The 23,955-nt window shown below is 30.7% G+C and overlaps 1 protein-coding gene across 4 annotated transcripts in view; it reads left to right on the forward strand.

The window, feature by feature from the left end:
• Nucleotides 1-23,955, forward strand: part of gol (ring finger protein goliath) — a 342,552-nt gene that overhangs the window by 262,833 nt on the left and 55,764 nt on the right. For all 4 annotated transcript variants that reach the window (XM_075378321.1, XM_075378324.1, XM_075378322.1 and 1 more), the window contains one exon: nt 17,585-17,656. In XM_075378321.1, the coding sequence (XP_075234436.1) occupies nt 17,585-17,656 (72 nt within the window). The remainder of the gene's footprint in view (nt 1-17,584; nt 17,657-23,955) is intronic.

Genomic DNA, 23,955 nt, shown 5'->3' on the forward strand with positions numbered 1-23,955 from the left:
TTTTGGTAGATCACCTTGATAGATTTCAGTGTGTGTTTTCTGCGATTATAAAGGGTTTGGACATCTTAATTAAAATGCTACGAGATAAGATTATTCGAGTGAATTTTTATCAGTATTATTTGATTTACAGATAGAAGCTTGTTAATTTCTCAAAGTATGTAATTTTCTTTCAAAAAATTCCAAGGATCTTCTTTTACAATCCGGTTGTCTAGTTTCCAACTGTCGAATTTATTTTTATGGTTTCATGCATTCATCGGAGAAGAATTGAAAGAAAACAATGCACTCTATGTTTCCATCCAATGAAGTAAAATAATTTAAATAATTGCCATTGTTAAATCTTGTCTTTTTACTAAACGTTTCACTGAATGTAGATGGCTCAGTTCGTTTTTTCACATATTTATTCATTTTATTAAGAATCTAATTGGAAAAAAAACACAGTTACGCTGTTTAACCGTACACTAAAAAACCGAAATCTCAATTATTTTTCATGAAATACGCTTTTAAAAACTTAAATAAAGGCACCAGACGCTCGCTTCACATTCGAAAGTAAACTAATGTTCTGTAATCCGTTACCCCTCATTTATACTGCTTAGAGCATGACATGTTCAAGCGTATCATATGCATCTTTGAACATGACGCTCTCACAGCAAATATTATGCAAGCAGACCAAATTACAAGGAGCTTGTACACATCAAGTTGGTCCTGTAAATTGCTCATGTTTGTCCAATTTATATGCATGTTAATACCTGTTGTTATCAACGCAGCTAAATAGTTTTAATTAGGTCTCATTGGGTTGTGGTTGGGAGGGGTTCAAGAAATATTCATTATATATATATAAAAGAATTCAAACATCGAAATTGACATTAAGAAAAGACGAATGAAATTCTTTGGTTATCTCAGTAGACTACCAGAAAGTCGGTTGACAAAAAGGGTAATAGAATATGTAACCTCGCTCAAGAACTCAACACCTTGGATGGACAAACTTCGAAAAAAACCTAAAAAACGCCAACATAAGTCCAGCAGACATTTTAGAAATAGACACCTTCAGATACAAAGACAAACAAATGGGAAGTTACATCAGAGCAACTAAAACAAAAACAGTATAGACCAAAGTGGTCAGAAGAACGTAAAGAAGCTTTCTCGGAAAGAATGAAAACTTATTGGAGTAACAATAAGAACCGATAGGAAAGTTGAGTTATTTGCTTAACGTCTTCCATTTAGTGGGAGAATTCGAAAATAGTAATTATATATATATATATATATATATATATATATATATATATTATTATTATTATTATTATTATTATTATTATTATTACTGTTTTACTTATTAATTACGGTGGACTTATATAAAAGACGGAAAAAACAACTAATAATCACCTTCGTCGACTTTAAAAGGGCCTATGATTGTATACACCGACCATCCATGCTGAATATTCTGAGAAACCTGGGCCTTCACCCTAAACTCGTAAACATGATAAAATTAACTTTAACCAATACCCAGTCCAGAGTGAAATTCAGAGGTGAACTCTCTTAACCCTTCTACATAAAAACTGGATTGAGGCAAGGAGACGGCCTCTCCCACTCCTTTTTTTAACTGATCCCTCGAATTTGTCATGAGAAAATGGTATGAAATAAATCCCAAAAATATAAAAATGGGTACTAAGAAAAACATCACACTAAATTGCCTAGGATTTGCAGATGATCTCGCTCTTTAAGCAAATAATATTCAAGAAGCCAAAACACAAATCATGAGCCTTCAAAACCTAGCACAAAAGATAGGGCTTCATATCTCTTTCGAAAAAATTGAACTAATGGCTATAGATCCTCTGGTAATAGAGCACATTACGGTAAACAATCAGAAAATTAAAATAGTAAAACAATTTAAATATCTAGGGGAAATAATAACTTATAATTTAAATGAAAAAGTGACATGGCAAAACAGGACAAATAAAATGATTAAATCCCAAAAATTAACTTGGTCAACATATAACAAAAACTGCCTTTCGGCTAATACAAAACTTAAACGTTATATAACTGTAGTTCAGCCAGAAGTCACCTACGGAAGCGAGACCCTTTTCAAAATCACTCAGAAAAACCGAATTGAAAATATTCTGAAAATAGAGAGGAGAATTGTCAGAACGTGTATCGATAAAAAACACTAAAAAGAAGGCCGATGGTGGATTGTGCCAAATGAGGTGGTGTATCGAGAAATAGAGCCTGTTACTGATACTATGCAGAAAAAAAGAATCTCTTTCTTTGGTCATCTCATAAGGACACTGGAAACAAGACTGTCAAGAAATATCATTGAAAAGATCTGGTTCCAAAAACTAGAAGTAGGATGGATCAAAGAAATTAGAGAAGATATGAAAGAATTGGGAATTTCCCTGACTGACCTACAGAATAAAACTGGAAAAATTACAAAGCTAAAAGACAAAAGCATTAGATTTAAGCAAAAGACAGATAAACGGCAAAATACAACGAAGAGGGTATCTACGGATGAAGAAAAGAAAGCAAGATCTGAACGGATGAAGAAATACTGGGCAGCTCGGAAGAGTAAAATAACACGCTTTTCTCAGAAAAGATCCAACTAAAATTGACTTAAGTGGTCCCATGTTGGCCGTAAAAGCACAATAATAATATTATTATTTATTTATTACAAAGACGCAAAATATTAATGCGATACCTCTATCCTAACTTGAGATAATTATATAAAAATAACAAAATGGCGGTCAGTAGGAGAACGAAGAGAAATTGCCATTTTCCCAAAAATATTTTTCGTTTAGTTTTACAAGTAGAATCCAAAAAATTATAGCCAGCCCACCATTTTAAGAACACTCTGTATATTTTTGTTTTATTTTTTGGAGGCCTTATAGTTTTCTTTCTTTTTTTGTTTAGTCTCCGGAACGTCCGTAAGGTATTACTTCAGAGGATGATATGTATGAATGTAAATGAAATGTAGTCTTGTACTTTCTCAGATCGACCGTTTCTGAGATTTGTAAATTAAAACCCAACTATCAAAGAACACCGGTCGGTATTTACAATCTAGTATTCAAATTCGCATAAAAGCCTTTACTGGGATTTGAACCTTAGAATTCTCGACTTCGAAAAAAGCTGCTTTCTGATGACGAGTTAACCACTAGACTAGCGCGGTGGGCTAAAGATCGTGGAGCTAAAAAGGTTGAAAATCACTGACCTTAGAAAAAGGAGAAGAAAAAAATGATATTTGCGTGGTCCTATGTTGGCCTTTTTACATAAAAAAAATCTTCCTAATTAATATTTTGTGTCATTATGTAGGAAATGTTCAAAATATTAATGTTTAGTTAATGAATATGATTAAAAATAGTAATAGAATATTTTATGTGTTAAAAGACATAAATGTAAAGGAAAGAAACTAGCTATCCATTGTTTTTGCACATTGTGTTTGGCATTATAAGTTCATAGACGTTCATGACCTTTCTTAACGCTTCCTTCGTGACTCCGGTCTGTAAACTGTTTTTTAACTCCTGACTCCAATGTCTAATATACCTCTTGTTATTTTATTTAGTTAATCTAAATAATTTTTCATTCAGTTTGCCTTTGACCTTTATAAACGTCAGAGGTCTTTCATTTTAATTCTCGTTTTCTTTCCTTATATATTACACCCATATCTATTCATGTAAAACAATCATTTATTAATTTCATGGCCTTTAGTTAACAGGTCTAATGTTTACCAGTTAAACAACCATTCCTTATTATGATAACGTTAATAAAAATATTTCAACGTCAGTTGCTTGTTCCGCCTACGTTAATTCTATCACAATATAATCCTTACCGTATCAAATTTATATTAATAGAATTTAAAATTAAGCAGTATGGTAATAATAATTTAAATAAAACTGGCAATGGCATTTTATTTCACCTTAAAATTTAGTTCCGTAGAATAGAATTGAAATCTATGTTTATTTCTAACCTAATATAAAAATAATATAAAATTTCTAGATTAATTTTTTTTTTAATTATTAAAAAAATCCGGCTATTCTTGCTTCCAAGGGTCTTTGACAGACTAATATTTAGGATGAAAATTAAATGTTAATAAATGGTGTTCAAAAAGTGACGCAACCTTATGGGAAAATGAGTGAGTATAGTAGTATAGTTGAAGTATAGTATAGTAGTTGAAAGTGGGCTACATTATCCGATCCACGTAATTAAATACGACATTCCATGCTCTTACATGTAATATTCGTTGAGAAATTGAAGCGACACATCTTTTAATTTCGCTCTGCAATTAGGGAACGGTTTGAGGATGAGTTTTGTAAGTAGGATTCTTAAGGTATCCTCACAAGAAAAGGTCAGGAGGGGATAAATAAAAGGTCAGGAGGGCTACAACACATTTCGAGATTACTTGCTGCAAGATTGAGTGACGTGTAAGCCATAAGATGTCTCCTCGTTGTGAAATAAGACGTCCGGGAAACATTTCTCTGAGGAAATTCATTGATTGTCTTGTTATGTAAGACAATCTTGTCTTTCTGTGCCCCTTTTTGTTGAAACTATAAATTTCCGTCTTGATTTCCGATTCATTTAATTTTGGTAGAAATCAGATAACATTTTTACGTTCAGAAGTTGCTGTAACTATTGTCTTTCTTCCTGAAGAAAATACCGTCCTATTATTCCAAATTCAGAAACCTCGCACAGAAATAAAACAGGCTTAGAATGTAGAAGGGGCGCATGAGGTTGTAAGGGATTATTTTCTGTCCAGTATCGAAAGTTCTGTTTGATAACACAACCCGATAAATGAAATATGGCTTCGTCGCTTGACAGCACAGTCGAGTTCACTGGAATATTTTCCAGAATAGATTGGTAAGAAGCTAATCCAGTTACGTTCATTTAACCCACCGGGTTGGTCTAGTGGTGAGCGCATCTTCCCAAATCAGCTGATTTGGAAGCCGAGTGTTCCAGCGTTCAAGTCCTAGTAAAGCCAGTTATTTTTACATGGATTTGAATGCTAGATCGTGGATACCGGTGTTCTTTGGTGGTTGGGTTTCAATTAACCACACATCTCAGGATTGGTCGAACTGAGAATGTACAAGACTACACTTCATTTATACTCATACATATCATCCTCATTCATCCTCTGAAGTATTATCTAAACGGTAGTAACCGGAGCTAAACAGGAAAAAGAAAAAAGTTACGTTCATTTAGCTGCTGCACGACCATCATTTTGTAAGGATGAAACTGTAAATCGGCGTGAAAAAATTCTCCTTAAAATCCGATCAGAGATTTGTAACGCAGCAGCGTGTTTAACAGCTGAGCGACGTGGTAATTGTATAAAAGCTTCTCTCACTTCTTCAGCATTTTCGGATATTCGAATCGTTGCGTGGCCTACGTGGTGGTTTATTCTTCAAAGCTGAACCGGTAGCTTTAAAATTGGACACCCGTAAGTTGAATTGTTTTCTTATCGGGTACCGCGGCGTGTAGACCTACCAAAAGTGTGAACGAAATAATCGCTTATGTTGACAACAGAATCACCATTTTAAAATACGTTTCAATAACGATATCTCGATGCTCACCATTCCATACCATGGTTGTAACAAATTGCAAGATCTCCGCTACAAAATGGCATGTCGACACTACGCCAAATCTCTGAAAATTATTTTAATTGAAGGAAGATAGAGCGAAAAATAAAAAATATGTGTTGTAGGTAACAAATTATCTTTAATAAAATGTTCTCAAAAATTCCTCTGAAGAAAATTAAAATGTTTTTTTTGTAATATCCCCCCACCCCGTGAACAAATTTTGAAAAAAATTAATATGATCAATGTCCTCCCTGTATATAGAAATATTTGAACTAAATTTGAAAAAAATCGGTTCGGTCAATCCTGAGATATGAGGCCAAAAGCAGTGCGACACACATACGTACATAGGATAGTTTTTTGATCTAGATGATTTGATTGGACTAAAGATTTGCAAAAGCCCCAGTACCCCATTTTTAACAAGATCATCATATATTTCTCTTTATTATTGCTACTAGCTGCAGGGCGTGCCTACGGTATACCTCTGCAGCTAGGTCCTCCGGGCGGGGCCCTGGCGGGTGGCGTCTCGGAATGTTATTATTAGGTGTCCATCATTGATTACCTCTTGTATAAAAGTGTTTTTTTTTTTTTTAATGATGAAAATATATGAAAGAAATCGGTACTATTTTCAGTATTGATTTATTTGTATCGAAAATAGTTAGGTAAAGATTTCTTTTTTTAACCTCCGGGATCACCGTAATTTATTACTTCAGAGGATGAGATGAATGACAGTTTTTGTAGCGTATGAAAATGCCATGCCGGACCTGGATTCGAACCCGGGACCCCCGAATGAAAGGTCGAGACGCTACCACTCGCGCCACGGAGGACGGCAGTGTTTTAAGATCTACTACGATATTGAATGAATGAATTACGGTAGTAAAATTTATTTTATAATTATTATTACTGTTCTTATTTATTGTTTATAAACATTTAATAAAAAAAAAATATTATGATTTTTTTGACGAGCACTATGTTCGATCATGTAAACATGTTTTCAGCTAAGGGGGACGGACGCACAAAAAGATACACATACAAATGGCATGGGTAGAATATTTTCCGGGAAAGTAGAAGAAAATTACTTATGATTTTTATTTTTTATCCAAGAAAAGAATAATAATGTTAACTAGCTTTCCTTCACTCTGTATATGTAATACATTTTAGTTATCAGATAAAATTTTATGGTGTGTAATAAAAGATAAAACCTGACAAAAAACCCTTTGAGGAAGTGCGGTTAGTAATTTACCCATCTGACTAGAATACATACCAGTACGTCACGATTTTTATTTTGATGCTCTTTAAGCTACAGTTTATTATTCTTCCTGTTGACCTTATGTATTTATTCATTTCATTTATTCAAAGGTACTTCCTGTTTGAACGATTGCTGATTGTTGATGCGTATCATTTAGTAGTATAATAGATTATTTTTATGATTTATTAGCAATTCTTTAACGAAAATTGTAATTATTTTTATTTATCGATTTATTTTATCCTTTCTTGTTTATGAATAATAAATATAAAATAAAAATATTATTATTACAATAGTTTCAAGAATAAAAATCAATAAGGAAAACCACTGTACAGATGAGACTTATCGGTTTGTAATTATATAATTACATTTCAAGGAAATATTGTTTTTAGCTCATAACTTAATAACTGATCTGATCTAATAAAAATTCCAAATAGCATATTACAGTTTTGTTTGTAACAGTTTATATTATTTACCTAGGAAAATACTTATCAAATTATTTCAAATATAATAATTTATACGTTGGACAAACAGGATGTAAATTAAAATAAATTAATTAAAAAAAAAATTAAATATTCATCTCTATTAAACCAGTTAACAAAACTGTTTTGTATAATGGAGCATAATAATTAAGTTTAAAATAGATTTTCTGTGCTTCTCTTAAATTTTTTAATAAATTACAGATCCATTTTAAAGTTATTCATATCAGTTTATTGAAAATAAAATAAATTTTTTTTTTTTTACGAAACAATACTATTTTGTTAATTTTCTAAATGCTACTACAATATTCAAAAAGTGACTCAACTTCATGGGAAAATAAGTTACAATAGTTGTTGAAAGTAGATTCCATTATGCGATTCACTTAATAGAATACGACGTTGCATGCTCTTAAACACATGTTGTGTAACGTTTGTTGAGGAATTGCAGCGACACATCCTTCAATTTCGCTTTGCAATTAGGGAACGGTGTGAAGATGTTTGTTTTATGGAGTATATGGTGCTGAAATTAATGGTTTGTGATTTATAACTGAGCTTGAAATTTCATATTGGACTTTAAGTTTACTTGCAATTATTTTTATTTATTATTTATTTTGGGGGTTCCTTAAGGACCTCCTTATCATCTGCTTTTGTCAGGAAACTTACTTATGGCTCCACAGGAGAGCCGATTGTAATTATAATTGTTATTGAGGAAAAATATATATTAATTTATAAATTAACCTTTCATTGTAAAAAAATGTTTACGTTGAATAATAATTCAATAATATTAAAAAAAAAATGAAAAAATATCTAAAGTTTTTTTTTTCTTCAGTCATTTGACTGGTTTGATGCAGCTTCCCAAGATTCCCTATCTAGCGCTAATCGTTTCATTTCGGTATACCTCCTACATCCTACATCCCTAACAATTTGTTTTACATATTCTATACGTTGCCTGTCTACACAATTTTTTCCTTCTACCTGTCCTGCCAATATTAAAGCGACTATTCCAGGATGCCTTAATATGTGGCCTATAAGTTTGTCTCTTCTTTTAACTATATTTCTCCAAATGCTTCTTTCTTCATCTATTTGTCGCAATACCTCTTCATTTGTCACTCTCCCATCTGATTTTTAATATTCTCCTATAGCACCGCATTTCAAAAGCTTCTAATCTTTTCTTCTCAGGGACTCCGATCGTCCCAAGTTTCACTTCCATATAAAGCAACGCTCCAAATATATACTTTCAAAAATCTTTTCCTGACGTTTAAATTAATTTTTGATGTAAACAAATTATATTTATGACTGAAGGCTTGTTTCGCCCGTGCTATTCGGCATTTTATATCGCTCCTGCTTCGTCCATCTTTAGTAATTCTACTTCCCAAATAACAAAATAATTCTACCTCCATAATCTTTTCTTCTCTTATTTTCACATTTAGTGGTCTATCTTTGTTATTTCTACAAACGTTTTTAATGAAATAAAATTTTGTATACTTTTCGTTTTAAAATATGTATAAATGTAATTTAATACACGTACAAGGAAGTCATGTGTTGTCCACATCGGAGTTTTAAAATTTATTACCATTTCTTAGGAATTATTTTCTTACAAATTAATTTTACCAGATTCTATCTTTCTTTTTCCTGTTTAGCCTCCGGGAATTACCGTTCAGTATTACTTCAGAGGATGATATGTATGAGTTTAAATGAAGTGTAGTCTTGTACAGTCTCATTTCGACCATTCCTGAGATGTGTGGTTAATTGAAACCCAACCACCAAAGAACACCGGTATCCTGGATCTAGTATTCAAATCTGTATAAAAGTAACTGCCTTTACTAGGATTTGAACGCTGGAACTCTCGACTTCCAAATCAGCTGATTTACGAAGACGCGTTTACCACTAGAACAACCCGGAGGGCTAATTTTACCAGATTACTTTCTTATAAAATATGATAGCCCCAAAATGAAAAAAAAAAAAAATTGTTTTTTTTTAAATTTCAAATTTTAATACTGATAACGTATTTTTGTTAAAACAGACATTAAAATAACTAATACTCCTCCACTAATGATTGCTACCAAATTTAAAAAAAATTGGATAACATTTTTTAAATTTCGATTTTAATTTATTTTAAATAAATTTTGGAGAATATTTTTATCATTAAAAAAATACCGATAATAAATGAGCCCCGAAATCTTTCCTTCACTTTGTTGAGGATATTTTAAAATTAAAAAATTAAATATATTCAAAATAGATTTAAATGTATATTTAATCCATTGAATTTGTCAGTAAGTGTTTCAAAAATGAATTGTAATCTTGTTTTATTAAGTATAAAACGAGAAATTTTTGGATAAAAATGGACAGATGGTAAAGGTTTATGATACGTCAATTTTGAAAGATCTTATACAGGGTCATTCACGGGAACCGGATGCTTTTAAAATAATCATAAAAAATTGAATATTTACTTTAAAAAAAGTTTTATCGGTACTGAAACACTTGTTAAATCAAAGCATTTGTTACTTACTCATGAAAGAAAAATTATGTCCGGCAAGTGATGTCCATTTTGGGCAATACATTGTTGTAGCCTTTCACGGTAACTGGCCTCAATTCTTTGCAGCATGTCTACATCAATCTGTGTGACGTGATGACGAATTGCGATCTTTAGGTCCTCCAATGTACGCGGTTTATTGCCGTACACACGCGATTTCAAAAACCCCCACAGGAAAAAATCATTACTCAAGTCGGGGGAACGTGGGGGCCAAGGAATGTCGCCGAATCTGGAAACGATCCGTCCCGGAAACAAGTTACAGAGAACAGCCATCGTTGCCCTCGCTGTGTGCGCTGTAGCTCCATCCTGCTGGAATAACACATTTTGAAAATCGATTCCCCGGTTTCGTAACTCAGGAATGAAAAACGTATTCAACATCGCGATGTAACGATCAGCTGTTACAGTTACAGCAGCGTCATTTTCTTCAAAAAAATATGGTCCAATAACACCGACCTTTCCTATTGCACACCAGACAGTCACCTTTGGGCTATGAAATGGTCTCTTGTGAAGCCGATGCGGGCTTCTTTCTGCCCAATACCGGCAATTCTGTTTGTTGATGAAGCCATTCGGATGAAAATGGGCTTCGTCACTCATTAACAATAACAAATTTTCATTTTCTTAAAAAACGGTAAGCATTTGTCGACAAAATTGTAATCGCTGCGTGAAATCTTGCTCGTTTAACTACTGCACGACGGCTTCCTTGTAAGGATGGAAATGCAGGTCTGTATGCAGAATTCGTTTTACCGTACTTGTGCTCATTTGAAGCGCTGCTGAATGCCTCTGAATAGAGCGGCGTGGGCTTCTGACAATGGCTTCCCTTACTCGTTCGATGTTCTCCGCAGTGCTAGCAGTTCGTCGGGGACCCGGTGGTTTTTTCTTCAATATTGAACCGCTTGTTCGAAGGTTGTTTACCCATCGCAATATTGTGTTACGAGAAGGGACGCTTGCATTACGATGGATATTAAACTGACGGCGGAAATCTCGCTAAACAGCAGTTACGGATTCGTCATTTCGCACAAAACTGTCATACGCGTACAGGCGTTGGTCTAGCGTCCACAGCTCCATCTCAACGACTAAAATGTAAATGCTATGAACAAAGGAAACGTCAAACACCAGCCACGTACCCCTCCCACCACGAACGCCCGAGTATAACTCACTTCATAAACATCCGGTTCCTGTGAATGACTCTGTATTTAATGCACGCTTAAAATCTTCTGTGATAAATGATTGACATCTTATTCAATCTTGTCGTGGATGTTTGTTTGTTCTTTAATAAACTTTTTACATATTCATTAATCTATTACTATATAATAAGCCGATCTCCGTGGCGAAGTGGTAGTTTCTCGGCCTTTCATACGGAGGTCCTGTGTTCGAATCCCAAAGTCAGGCATACTATTATTCATACGCTACAAAATTCTATTTCCATAACGAAAGCACAAGTTTATGTGACTATATTTTTAAAAAAAATAATAAAAAATAAAATATTGTACTTATATACATTATCATATAATACTCCCATACATTTATGAGCATTTTAACGGATCTTGTATAGTTCGATATCAGGGGACTTTGTATAACAGCAATTTTTTTTTTATATACATTTTTTAACATTCATGTTTAACGATGTATAACGCGTATAGTATAAATCTTAAAGCGTGTTTCTTTTGATCACGAAGATAACTGGTTGGGAAGGCGAACTAATTTTTAAACCGGTGATGATGTTTGACCCCGGCGCAGCAACCATGAACAAATGTTTTTTATTACTTCTGGGTTATTCTCGTATATTGAGAAAAAAAAACAAAGAAAAATATATGAATGGTAAATTTATTCATTTTTTTCTTGATTTAAGGAGTTTACTACTTTCACAAAAATGTAATATATAATGAATTTTTTTACTGTAACATATATATACATATATTTCAATGCGGTAGCATAAAAATAAAAATTACAGGTCATTAGAAAAAGACAGCTCAGTTAAAAAAAGTAAGAAATAGTACGTGATAATGGAACGATATAAAAATATTATTTATGTAAATTAGGGTATGAATAAATTATTATTATACAAGATTATACCTTGCCTTTGATGAAAATACACTGATAAAAAAAACTATTTAAAAAATTATGTAAATAACATGACTTCCTTTCTATTATTTATTATTACCTAATCAATCATTTTTTAATACTATTTGTTATGGAATAAAAAAAATATATTTGTCTGAAAATTATGTGTTACAAAACCGATCATTTTTTTCTATAAATAATGATGTTTTGTTTATTGTTATCGAATAAATGAAACATCGATTATTTCCCGGACCATCAAACCGCATCTAATTGAGGTTATCTAACCATACTGGAAATGTTGTCGTTAGGTTATTTATTACTTTTTTCTATTTTGTATAAGAAATTACTAAAAGATCTTGAACAAATAATATTGTGTATTAGTTTAAATAACTTTAAAATTTGTTTGAATAATTAATTTATTTTTGTCACTGATTATACAACTGCAATTATTTCTGAAGATAATTATTTAAAACGAGTTGACATTTTTATAGGTAGCTGTTAAAAGAAAATTAATCATTGGATGAATTGTCACAATTTAATTTTAAATATAGATAAAAACTGTTTAGTTTTGCTTCTTTGGTAAATGGAATTAAAATTAAAATTCTTTTATTTCTTTTACTTTTACAAAATTAATAATTAATGGAGCAGTCGTAATACTAATTATAATTGTACTCTAAGGTTATCTATTCATAGTCTGGAACTAATATTAACATTGTTTTATAATACAATTTAATATTCATTACATAACTTATCATAATTAATTTAACATTGTTTTATAATAAAATTTAATATTTATTACTTAACTGAACTTAATTATACTTAATTTATATGATTTATAATCGGAAGTGAGTTTTGTAAAAGATGAAAGATTAGGTGTCCACAAGGGTTTTGCCCGTTTTGTGGCACCATCCCTTTTATATTAATCTGTTTAGTTAAAGTAAGGGGACAAAAAGGAAACAGTTTTATCTTATATAGGAGAATTAGTTTTGGTTCAATTCATGATTTACTCTTGCGGAAACTTTATCTTTTCTGCAGTTAAGTATAGAGAAGATCAATCGTCGTCAATTATTTATGTATACTAATAAAACTTTCATCCAGTGCTACCCGTTAATTTATATATGTAAAAAATCTATTACTATGTTGAGACCAAAAGTATAAAGCATTATAATTAATTATATATATATATATATATATATATATAATCATAATTCATGTAATTACATGGAACATACTTTCAGCGTCATCAATATTAATTAGCCATCGTCTTAATAGCTTAAGAAAGTGTTTAGGTTCCTACTCGTCTTTATATGATTAGGAAGTATGTTATACAATCTAGGAGCAGTACTTGAAAAGAACTTTATATAACTCGTTTTATTTGCTCTTGGGACATATACATTCCTTTTACTTCTAAATTCGTACTCGGTTATCGTACTAACTTTATGATCACTTCTTATAAAGAAAATTTTCATTACTTTATAAATATATAAATAACGTAGCGGTAATTTAGATAATTCCCTAAATATTGGGAAAGAATGATCCGTAGTTCTTTTTTTACTTATCATTCTAACAAATCTTTTTTGGATTTTGATTATAGAATCTAAATTTGTAACATAAGTTCCTCCCCAACAGGTGATGCCGTAGTCTAGTCGACTATGCGCAATAGCAAAATAAAGTTTTCTCATGGTTATTTTTGGGGATAGTTTGTTTAAAAAATAAAATATTTTAAGATATTTTAATAGTTTTTGCTTTACTAGCGCAATATGATTCTTCCAGGTTAGACCACTATCTAACACAATGCCCAAGTATTTACAAATATCACGTTGTTATCTCACTACATTCTATACAATCGGATTTATTTATCGCACATTTTTTATATTTATATTTTATTGTAAGTGGCAATTTTATTTTCCCCCTTAAGCAGAAGTTGATATACAAAGTTTTTTTCAACGCTCAAGATCATATAATGATTTGAAAACCATAACCGCAGTGCCTTCAAAATTTTTCTTTTTTTTGGGGGGGGGGGCAAAAAACGCCTGAGCGTAATCATCGCCCGGAATTTTTATTAATAAAAGGGTAAAATAGCTTTAAAATAATAAAACTTATAAGGTGTAAAATTAATATAAATCATATAATAAAAATTTATTAAAACAAAAGTCAAAAAAGTGAAATAAAACTCAAAACTGATATCGCAGACGAAGTCTGCGATATCAGTTTTGAATCTTTTGAAACTTTTAAAATATAAAAGTTAAATAATAGAATAAAGAAACTATATAAAACTTACCTAATTCTGATAGGTTGTGCGTCCAAATATTTGCATGTCCTCAATCACTTCTTTCCAGGTGTTGCGGACATAACACAAGGCTGTATCATCTGCAAACGCATATACATTACCTTTAAGCGGGGCCGAACGGACACTATTTAGATATATTATGAATAGTATGGTTCCCAATACAGATCCTTGTGGGACTCCATATTGTATCCCAGCAAAATTACTTAAACACCCTTTTATTCTCACGCACTGTTTCCTGTTGATCAGATAGCTCTCAAACCAACCGAATGAAACACCTCTAATTCCATTCATCCACAGAATTCGTAGAAGGACATTGTGATCTACACAATCAAAAGCTTTTGTTATGTCTAAAATCCACACATGAAAAAGCTGGCGCTTTTGAAATGTGGTGCTATAGACGTATGCTAAGGATATCTTGGAAGAATAAGGTGTCAAACATCAAGGTACTAGAGAGTATGAATAAACAACTCGAGATTACGTCTGCAGTACAAACAGGGAAATTACAGTATCTAGGTCACATAACGAGGGGAGAGAAGTTTGTGTTGCTCCAGGTGATCATGCATTTACCCACCGGGTTGGTCTAGTGGTTAACGCGTCTTCCCAAATCAGCTGATTTGGAAGTCGAGAGTTACAGCGTTGAAGTCCTAGTAAAGCCAGTTATTTTTACACGGATTTGAATACTACATCATGGATACCAGTGTTCTTTGGTGGTTGGGTTTCAATTAACCACACATCTCAGGAATGGTCGAACTGAGAATGTACAAGACTACACTTCATTTACACTCATACATATCATCCTCATTCATCCTCTGAAGAATTATCTAAACGGTAATTACCGGAGGCTAAACAGGAAAAAAGAAAGAAATGGTGATCATGCAGGGGAAGATAATGGGCGAGATGGGAGGCACAAAATTTAATGATTGCGCAATCTGAGGGAATGGTTCAGCGCAATGTCCACTGAACTGTTCCGAGCTGCCTACTCAAAGGTCAAAGTAGCGATGATTGCAAACCTCCTGAAAGGAGATGCCTGTTGAAGAAGTAAATGGAATGAAAAAATAGATAGTTATTATTAACTAAAGTATTTTTGTTCAATAGGTAAATTTTTTATTCTAACTGGTACATAATATTATATAGATTATTGATTAAAACAGTATGGATGAAATGATAGTTTTAAGACAAAAAATAGATGTGATTAAAGTATATAAATTAAATTTAAAAAAATTAGATTAAAAAAAAAAAATGTTACAAAACTCTTACCCACTCGATTTCATTTATATATTATACATATAACATTTACAGAAATAATACAATTCTTATGATTATTCGTTGTTTAATAAATGAAATCGGGCCGGTAAGAGTTTTGTAACTTTTTTCTTTTTTTTGCTTATTACATTGAACGCTTAAACATTGTTTATTATCTGTTATTGTATTTGCCTATTACATATATTTAACATGCATTTTTTTAAACATATTCTAAATTAATAACAGATCTTGATAATAGAAATGGAGTTTCTTACTTTATTTGATATCAATATCGTTTTGTTAAAAACAGTTTTTTTTATTACAGAAATGTATGTTTTTTGAGCGAAAGAAATTATATATGCGAGACTTACCGTACGGTTTACAATTTCATTGTAATTTTTTTTGTTGATATTACTGCGTTTTGTTAGATTATTCTTTTTTTTTTTTTATGAATTATTAATTGTTATCTTATGGATTTTTTGATTAAAATTTATTGCCATAGAACAAACAAATTGAATGTCACGGCCTTTTTTTTATAGTCATATCATTCACTTCATACCATATTTTCCTGTTTTAATAAAACTAGTATAATGACCTTTACGAATTGAAAATTCGTGATGTAATATTGCACTTTGTACGTGTAACCCTCAATTTTTATCGTTAAATTCGATTTTACCAATCGAATTTATTTCTGTTTTATTTATTCCTTTTTTTTTAATAAAACTAGTACAATATCTTGTAAACTAACACTTTTATTTTTTTTAAAGAAGTTTTGAAAATTAAAAAAAATTGTTTCATCTTCAGTACTTTCATTTTCATAACAGCATTTACTATTAAAAGAAGCTGTAGTAGTATATTTTCTTTTAAATTTGATTTTTTCAAGTACATTATCAAGTTTTTGTACTCTACGTAGAACTATCAAGTACTGCTATCTAGCGGCGCGATTGATAAAAGTTATATAAAAAAAATGAATAAAATGACATATTCAAGTTCCGCGGTTCATCAAATGGAAAAAACAACATTGTTTAACAAAATTCCAGGTATTTTTTGAAAGTATTCTTAATTACTAATCTAATTGAACTGAAATATAAGGTTTCACGCTTATTATTATTTTTTTACCATTTTCATTTAACTTTTAGGTTAGGTCATGTTTAGAACTGTAAATGTATTTCGTTGAGTTCGTCGCGCCTCTTACCAACGAACTTCGTGAAATGCAGATCATTTAAGTATTTATCAGTTCTATTACGACTTCTTTCTTATGTTCTTCAATTATTACTGTTGCTCTTCGGTTCCTGTAAATGTTAGCAATCGTTCTTCTATCTGTATTTGAACCCTAATTTTTTAAAAATGCTGATCATTTTATTCCAGTCTACGTTATCGAATGCCTTTTCTAGGTTTATAAATGCCAAGTATGTTGGTTTGTTTTTCTTTAATCTTCCTTCTATTAATCTGAAACAGATATAATTTTATAAACTTCACTCACAAAAATAAGTTAATTTAGTCATTCATAATTTCTGATTTGAAACTAGTACTAAATAAGATCATAAACTACAATGATTTTCCAAGACTATCCTTTGAGGATTAATAATCTCTTCAACTTGCTCCTTTCTTTTTATAAACTATTATTTTATAAATTGCATCAAATGTTAGAATGGCAATTACTGATTTGGTCGTGAACTTAGTGTTATGAAGACTGTACTGGTTCAGGATTATTAAGAGACTTTCTCTCATTTGAGAATTGTTCAAAATGTTACCGATGGAATATAGTGGTGGAGAACCAGTCAGAATTTTTGTTCTATAATATAATGTAATTTAATTATAGTATAGTGTAAAATTATAGTATAATAAAAAAAATCTAATTTTAAAAATCTAATTATAGTTAGTAAAAGTGAAATTTTAGTATAATTAAATTTTTAAGGTCATTGTTTCTTTTTTTTTTAACTAATACAACCAGTTTAGATTGAACGTTTAGATAAGTGTTAGTTTTTTTAATGAGAATCTTTTATATTATAAAATTTAAATATAATAACAATAATATTTTTGTTAAATCTTTTTTATTTTGAAGTTGATAAAGATGTTAAATAATATGTTAGAAATACATATGTATGTTAATATTTTTTAATAATGTAAATACAAATGTATTATGATATAATTATTGTTTGTTTATTTGTTTGTTTACAGAGGAGACTGTGCACTGCTGCTAAAAAGGCTTTATCTAAAATTCCCACCAAACATATAAAAGCCGAGGATAAGGTGAATGCATAACCTTTATACAAATTATTATTTTTTAAATATCTTTTTTTTAACATTAGTCTTTCATAAAATTTTAATAATAGTATCTCATTAACATTGTGTGAAATTATTTTTAGTTCCTATTTTACATTTAGCATTCTTCTTCATTTTTGTTAAATATGAGAATATTTTTATTCAACAAAAATATTTTAGTTTTTTTTAAATTTTAAATTAAACAAAGTACAATATACTTGTTATGCAACTGTAGTTGTTTATATATATGTATATATTCACACACAATATACATTGTTGTATGTCTAGTAATTTAGAAGGTAACCCACCGGGTTGGTCTAGTGATAAACGCGCCTTCCCAAATCAGCTGATTTGGAAGTGGAGAGTTCCAGCGTTCAAGTCCTAGTAAAGCCAGTTATTTTTACACGGATTTGAATACTAGATCGTGGATACCGGTTTCTTTGGTGGTTGGGTTTCAATTAACCACACATCTCAGGAATGGTTGAACTGAGAATGTACAAGACTACACTTCATTTACACTCATACATATCATCCTCATTCATCCTCTGAAGTATTATCTAAATGGCAGTTACCGGAGGCTAAACAGGAAAAAGAAAAAGAGTAATTTAGAAGGTTATTTACAATCAGAAAAATTAGCTGCACCTTTAGTAATAATACAATTAAAATGGTAGTGACAGTTTGATTGACGAGAAATTTTCTTAACTGTCATGGTTGCTAAAATCCAATAATAATCGTTATAACTTATAAACAGCATATGTAGAATATTGCACTGTTATCAAAGTGATTATTCTATTACTAAAATGCTATTAGTGTGGGATATTCACAACAATGTTAATTGCATATACATCACAAAATATTATATTTTTTATTACTATTGTTTTCAATTACACTTTGCATCATTGTTATTGTCATCTTTTTATTTTATTCAATTGTTACTCTGTTGACTGTAAACATGGATTTACATTAGTGTCTACCAGTCCTTTTCAAAAAGTTTCTCCACATATGATCTTTATATAAAAAAATAATCATTTTTTTTTGTGTTTCTCTCATTCACAATATTTTCTTTGTCTTTCATATTTTGTTCATTATTATTTAGATCGTTAGAAATATTCTATTTTATTATTTTGAAGATTTTTTAGGGTAAAAAATTTATAGAGTTTGTAACTGCTTCCTGTAATAAATCAAAATATTTATTTATAAAGTTAATGATATTATACTCAAACATAAACTGAACTATTATTAACATTTATTACTACAGAACAAAAATTCAAAATGTAATTTATGGGTTTCTTAATAATTCTCTTGAAGGTCTACTCGTTTTTCTTGACATGTAGGCATCTTGTGGATCCCTTCTTCGTAAAAAGTTTTAGGAGTCGTGAGCCAATTGCACATGAAATCCTGTACTTCGTTATTGTTCTGGAATCGATATCCTCCCATTGTTTCATTTAATAGCCCAAACAGAATGAAATCACAGGAGGATAAATCTGGACTGAATAGAGTTTGTTCTAAGATTTCCCAGGAAAATTTATCTTGAATGCTAATGCCTTCATGAGGATTTATTTACAAGGAGAATCACATCTTTGATTTGTTGATGACATCTTTTGTTCATGTTGGTGGGTTTCACTTTGTTCAAGAGCTGTCAGTAAAATACAGCATTCAGAGTGTGTGATATTCATGAAGAAAATTGATGAGCTTTCCAGTCTCAAAAGATGGTTGTGAAGACTTTTCTTGCTGACATATGCATTTTCATCTTTATAGGCTCTACACTCCTACGTCATTCCATACTTTCCAATTCTGACTTTGATCAGGATTTCTGATCAGGATATCAAAATCGGTTCAGGACCCTGAATTAATATTGATGAGGAAATTTGCCAAAGACTCTTTGGCAAATGGCCTGTTTCTGATTTTGGTTAAAAAAAGTCTTGGTACCTAAGATGCTTTGTGATAATGGAATAGGCATTTATATGATTAATACCCACTTCTGAAGCACTTTTATCACCCATAAGATGCTGACCATTTTCAAGGAGGCCAAAGATCAATTAAATTTTGTCATCTATCATACTTGTTCTTGAATATTTATTGTGACTGTTGTTTTCTACAACCTGACTCCCTCTTTAAATTTGCTGGCCTATTTGTAAACTTGGTTACTTGACAGTGTCATATCCCCAAACTGGGCACAAAATGAGAAACTTCACAATAATACATTGCACAGCTGACGATGAAATGTCATCGTCAGCATCGATTAGCATCTGACATGATGCTAATCACCAGAGAGATTAGCATCATAGTTTACGCACAAGTAGTAACGGGTATTTTAGATGTGGGTCTTTACTTGCTACTGTACTCTTCAGGTTTCCTCACCCAAACTCTACTGTTGTAGCATCAAGAGTGGGAGAAATCCATACATATGCTCTCACCTGAGTGTGCAAATGTGTGTGTCTTTCTGCAGGCAGCAAGAGCCATCTCCTGACATATAGTTCACTATGATGGATGGACATTATCCTGATAGTGATGGCTGGAGTGTCCATCCTGTTCCCACATCTCCACCATTAACATTTTTCCGCTTCAACCTATTCATGTTTGTATGTCGGTCATGAAGACAAAAGTCCAGTTTATATTTGATTGGCTCTTTTATAAGTAGATTACCATACTGATAGGCTTTAAAACCATGCTGATTGGTTTTATATCACATTCTAAATTAATTTTGTTGTATGAATACAGATTTATCTAATTGTTTAGCGATATAATATTACTATAGTTATATTTATTTAACGAGCTATAACCTTCCTGATGAATTTTAAGCTTCATAATAATATAAAAAATCGAGGGTGATCTTGTTTTAATCCCTAATAATTTTTGTCAATGCGGAAAACTAAAGAACATATTGTAACTGTCTATATCATTATAATTTAACAGCACATAAAAATTAGAATTATTGGTGGACATTTGTTGTTGAATTTGGTATTTATATAAGTTACCATCTATGAAAAAATTTCCATCCAGAGTATTTGTTATAAATTAATTATATTATAAACATAATTATTAATCCTAAAATAACAAGAAATAAACTGAAATTACTTTCTTTTACTTTTTTTTTATTAGTCATTTGATTGGTTTGATACATTTTTCCATATCTTTTAATTCAACATTTTAAATTTCAATGTATTTTTTTAATTTATATCTTTAATTATTTATTTAATTATATTCTAACCTTTGTTTTTTTATTTTTTATTTATTTCTTTTTACTTTTTTAAGTGAAAATTTGAATCAGACATCTTTGCTTAACAGTATATCGTAGAACCACTTTATAAGGTAAATTCAAATATAAACGAGAATTTCATATCTATAATTTATTTACTGAGTTCAGTGAGTTAATTGTTTCCCAATCAATATACTTTTCTGCGTTGCAAGATGGTTTTCTAGTCATTTCTTGTTCCTTAAAGAAACCGACTCCTTTGTTTGAATATACATCCATATTTGTAATAACAATGACGTCTTTATTTCAAATTTCTATACTCCTAAAAATTACTTAAATAGGTGAAACAAATTATATTATTTATGATGGTGCTATATCTAGACTGTATGAGCGTAGAAGTAGCAAATTTTATTTGAGATCTGTTAACATTTTCATATTTACTAATGATAGTGTATTAGAAAACTTTTCCCGAAGGAAACAAAAGACTGCAATTTTTCTCTTGAAATGATTTTCAGGCTTTATCTTTTAGGATTGTAGCATGGACTAAGCAGTGATAGTTTTTAGTTTGTCAGAAAGTCAAGGTTGTTGAATATTCTCTTCCTGTGTACCTCCAAAAACAGCTTGCAATTAATTTCCTGGAAGAAAATGTGATTTATTTTTTTCATGGTAGATATGAGCTTGAATTTTATTTTAACATACTTTCTTATTTTGAATCTCAGCTACACTCGTTTTATATTAGTTATTGTGGAGCCTAAAATGTTGTTTCTATTCTTTTAATATCTTTGCTGAAGTTGTGATTGGTGTTGGGTTAGCACTGAAGATTCTTAAAATGAGATGATTTCCTAATATTGTTTTTATATTACAAAATTTTTCAAATAATTCAAAGTTTTCTTAATAGTCGAAGTCTTATCTTTATTCACTAACGTTTGTAGCTGATGAGTGTGCTTCAACTTTCTGAATTATTTGCACCATTCATTCTTCGTAGACTGAGAAAGACACTTATTTCTAAACTGATATATCATATATTTTTTATAACATAATATTTCCATCGTTTGTCAAAAACATAATGATAATTTGCTGTGTAACATTACTCTACTCCTCATTTTTATATATGTGGATTGAAATTTACAACAAGGAATGTAAAAACAACCAGCAGTGCTATGTTCAGTTGACACTTGCAATTGTTTTGTATCAAGTCATATAATCTAACTTGCACTCATTATAAGAGCAAAGCATGAAAATTCCTCTTCATAGTTGAATTTTCCTTGTATATTTAATATAGATTTTAAATAATTTCATTCTTATTTCTATGTCTATGTTTGAAATCAGACACTTTCTTTTCTGTTTTAAAGTTTTTCTTTTGTGTATTAATTTTTTTTTGTATCTTGTTTCTTCTTGTATTTTTACTACTTAATAAATATTAAGTTATTTTAAAGTTTTAAGTCAACCAGATTTAGGGTCGGAGAGATATTAAACACTATTTGTGAAACGTTTTAGCAAAGCTATTGATCAGAAAAGTTTAAATTTGGCACAAATAAATATATACATATATATTTAAATTGTATTAAAATAAATCACCTAATATAGAATAATGAGGTATGATATACCTTACCTTAATTTTATCATGAATGTATCTTTGCCAGATCTTGCATCTTCAAGATTAAAATAATTCTGTTACTGCATAATAAAAATTAAAATACTAAAATAATGAAATTTGCATATTAATTTATATGAGTGCTGCTGTCTGTTGCAGTTTTTATAAGACTGTCTCCTTCAAATACTGTCTTTTAATTTGCATGGAATTTATAAAATTAAAGGTTAATCACAAATCCATCCATAAATAAAACAAAACTTAAAACTTATAACCGGCATTAAAATAAACTCTTGAAACACACCTGATTACAGAATCATACAGCACCAAGGGACACTGTCCAGGCTCTGCGATTCGAAGGGAGAATTTGTGATACTCCCGCCACTTTTGCGTTCTGTTTCGTAAAATGAAATGTAATGATTGTGATGGTATTTATATAGGAATAATAAATAGATCCCCTTTAAAATAGATTTTTTGAACATATTAGAATTTTTGCTGCACATTTGTTGTTGAATTTGATATTTTAAGTTACTAACTGTGAAAAAATTTCCATCCAGAGTGTTTGTTATAAATTAATTAGATTATAAACATAATTATATTGTAATATCAATGGCATCTTTATTTCAAATTTCTATACTCCTAAAAATTACGTAAATGGTTGAAACAAATTATATTATTTATGATGGTGCTATCTCTGGACTGTATGAGCGTAGAGGTAGCAAATTTTACTTGAGATCTGTTAACATTTTCATATTTACTAATGATAGTCTAAAGGAAAATTTTCCTAGAGGAAATAGAAGACTGCAGTTTTTCTCTTGAAATGATATTCAGGCTTTATCTTTTAAGATTGTAGCATAGACTAAGGAGTGATAGTGTCTAGTTTGTCAGAAAGTCAAGATTGAATATTCTCTTACTGTGTATCTCCAAAAAAGGTTTGCAATTAATTTCTTGCTAGAAAAAAAAAAAAAATCTTTGATAGAATAAAATAATAAATTAGGTTTATCTAATATGCCAGATCATATAATAAACAATAAACATTAGTACAAATTTGGAAGTAGAATTAAAAATAAACAAGGACAAAGCAGGAGCGATATAAAATGCCGAATAGCACAGGTGAAATGAGCCTTCAGTCAGAAACATAATTTGTTTAAATCAAAAATTAATTTAAATGTCAGGAAAAGATTTTTGAAAGTATATGTTTGGAGTGTCGCTTTATATGGAAGTGAAACTTGGACGGAGTATCTGAGAAGAAAAGATTAGAAGCTTTTGAAATTTGGTGCTATAGGAGAATGTTAAAAATCAGACGGGCGGATAAAGTGACAAATGAAGAGGTGTTGCGGCAAGTAGATGAAGAAAGTAGCATTTGGAAAAATGTAGCTAAATGAAGAGACATACTTATAGGCCACATATTAAGGCATCCTGGAGGGATTATTTTTATATTGGAGGGACAGGTAGATGGAAGAAATTGTGTAGACAGGCCACGTTTGGAATATGTAAAAC

This window comes from Lycorma delicatula, chromosome 11, assembly GCF_047948215.1.
Source record: "Lycorma delicatula isolate Av1 chromosome 11, ASM4794821v1, whole genome shotgun sequence".
Classification (NCBI taxonomy): Eukaryota; Metazoa; Arthropoda; class Insecta; order Hemiptera; family Fulgoridae; genus Lycorma; species Lycorma delicatula.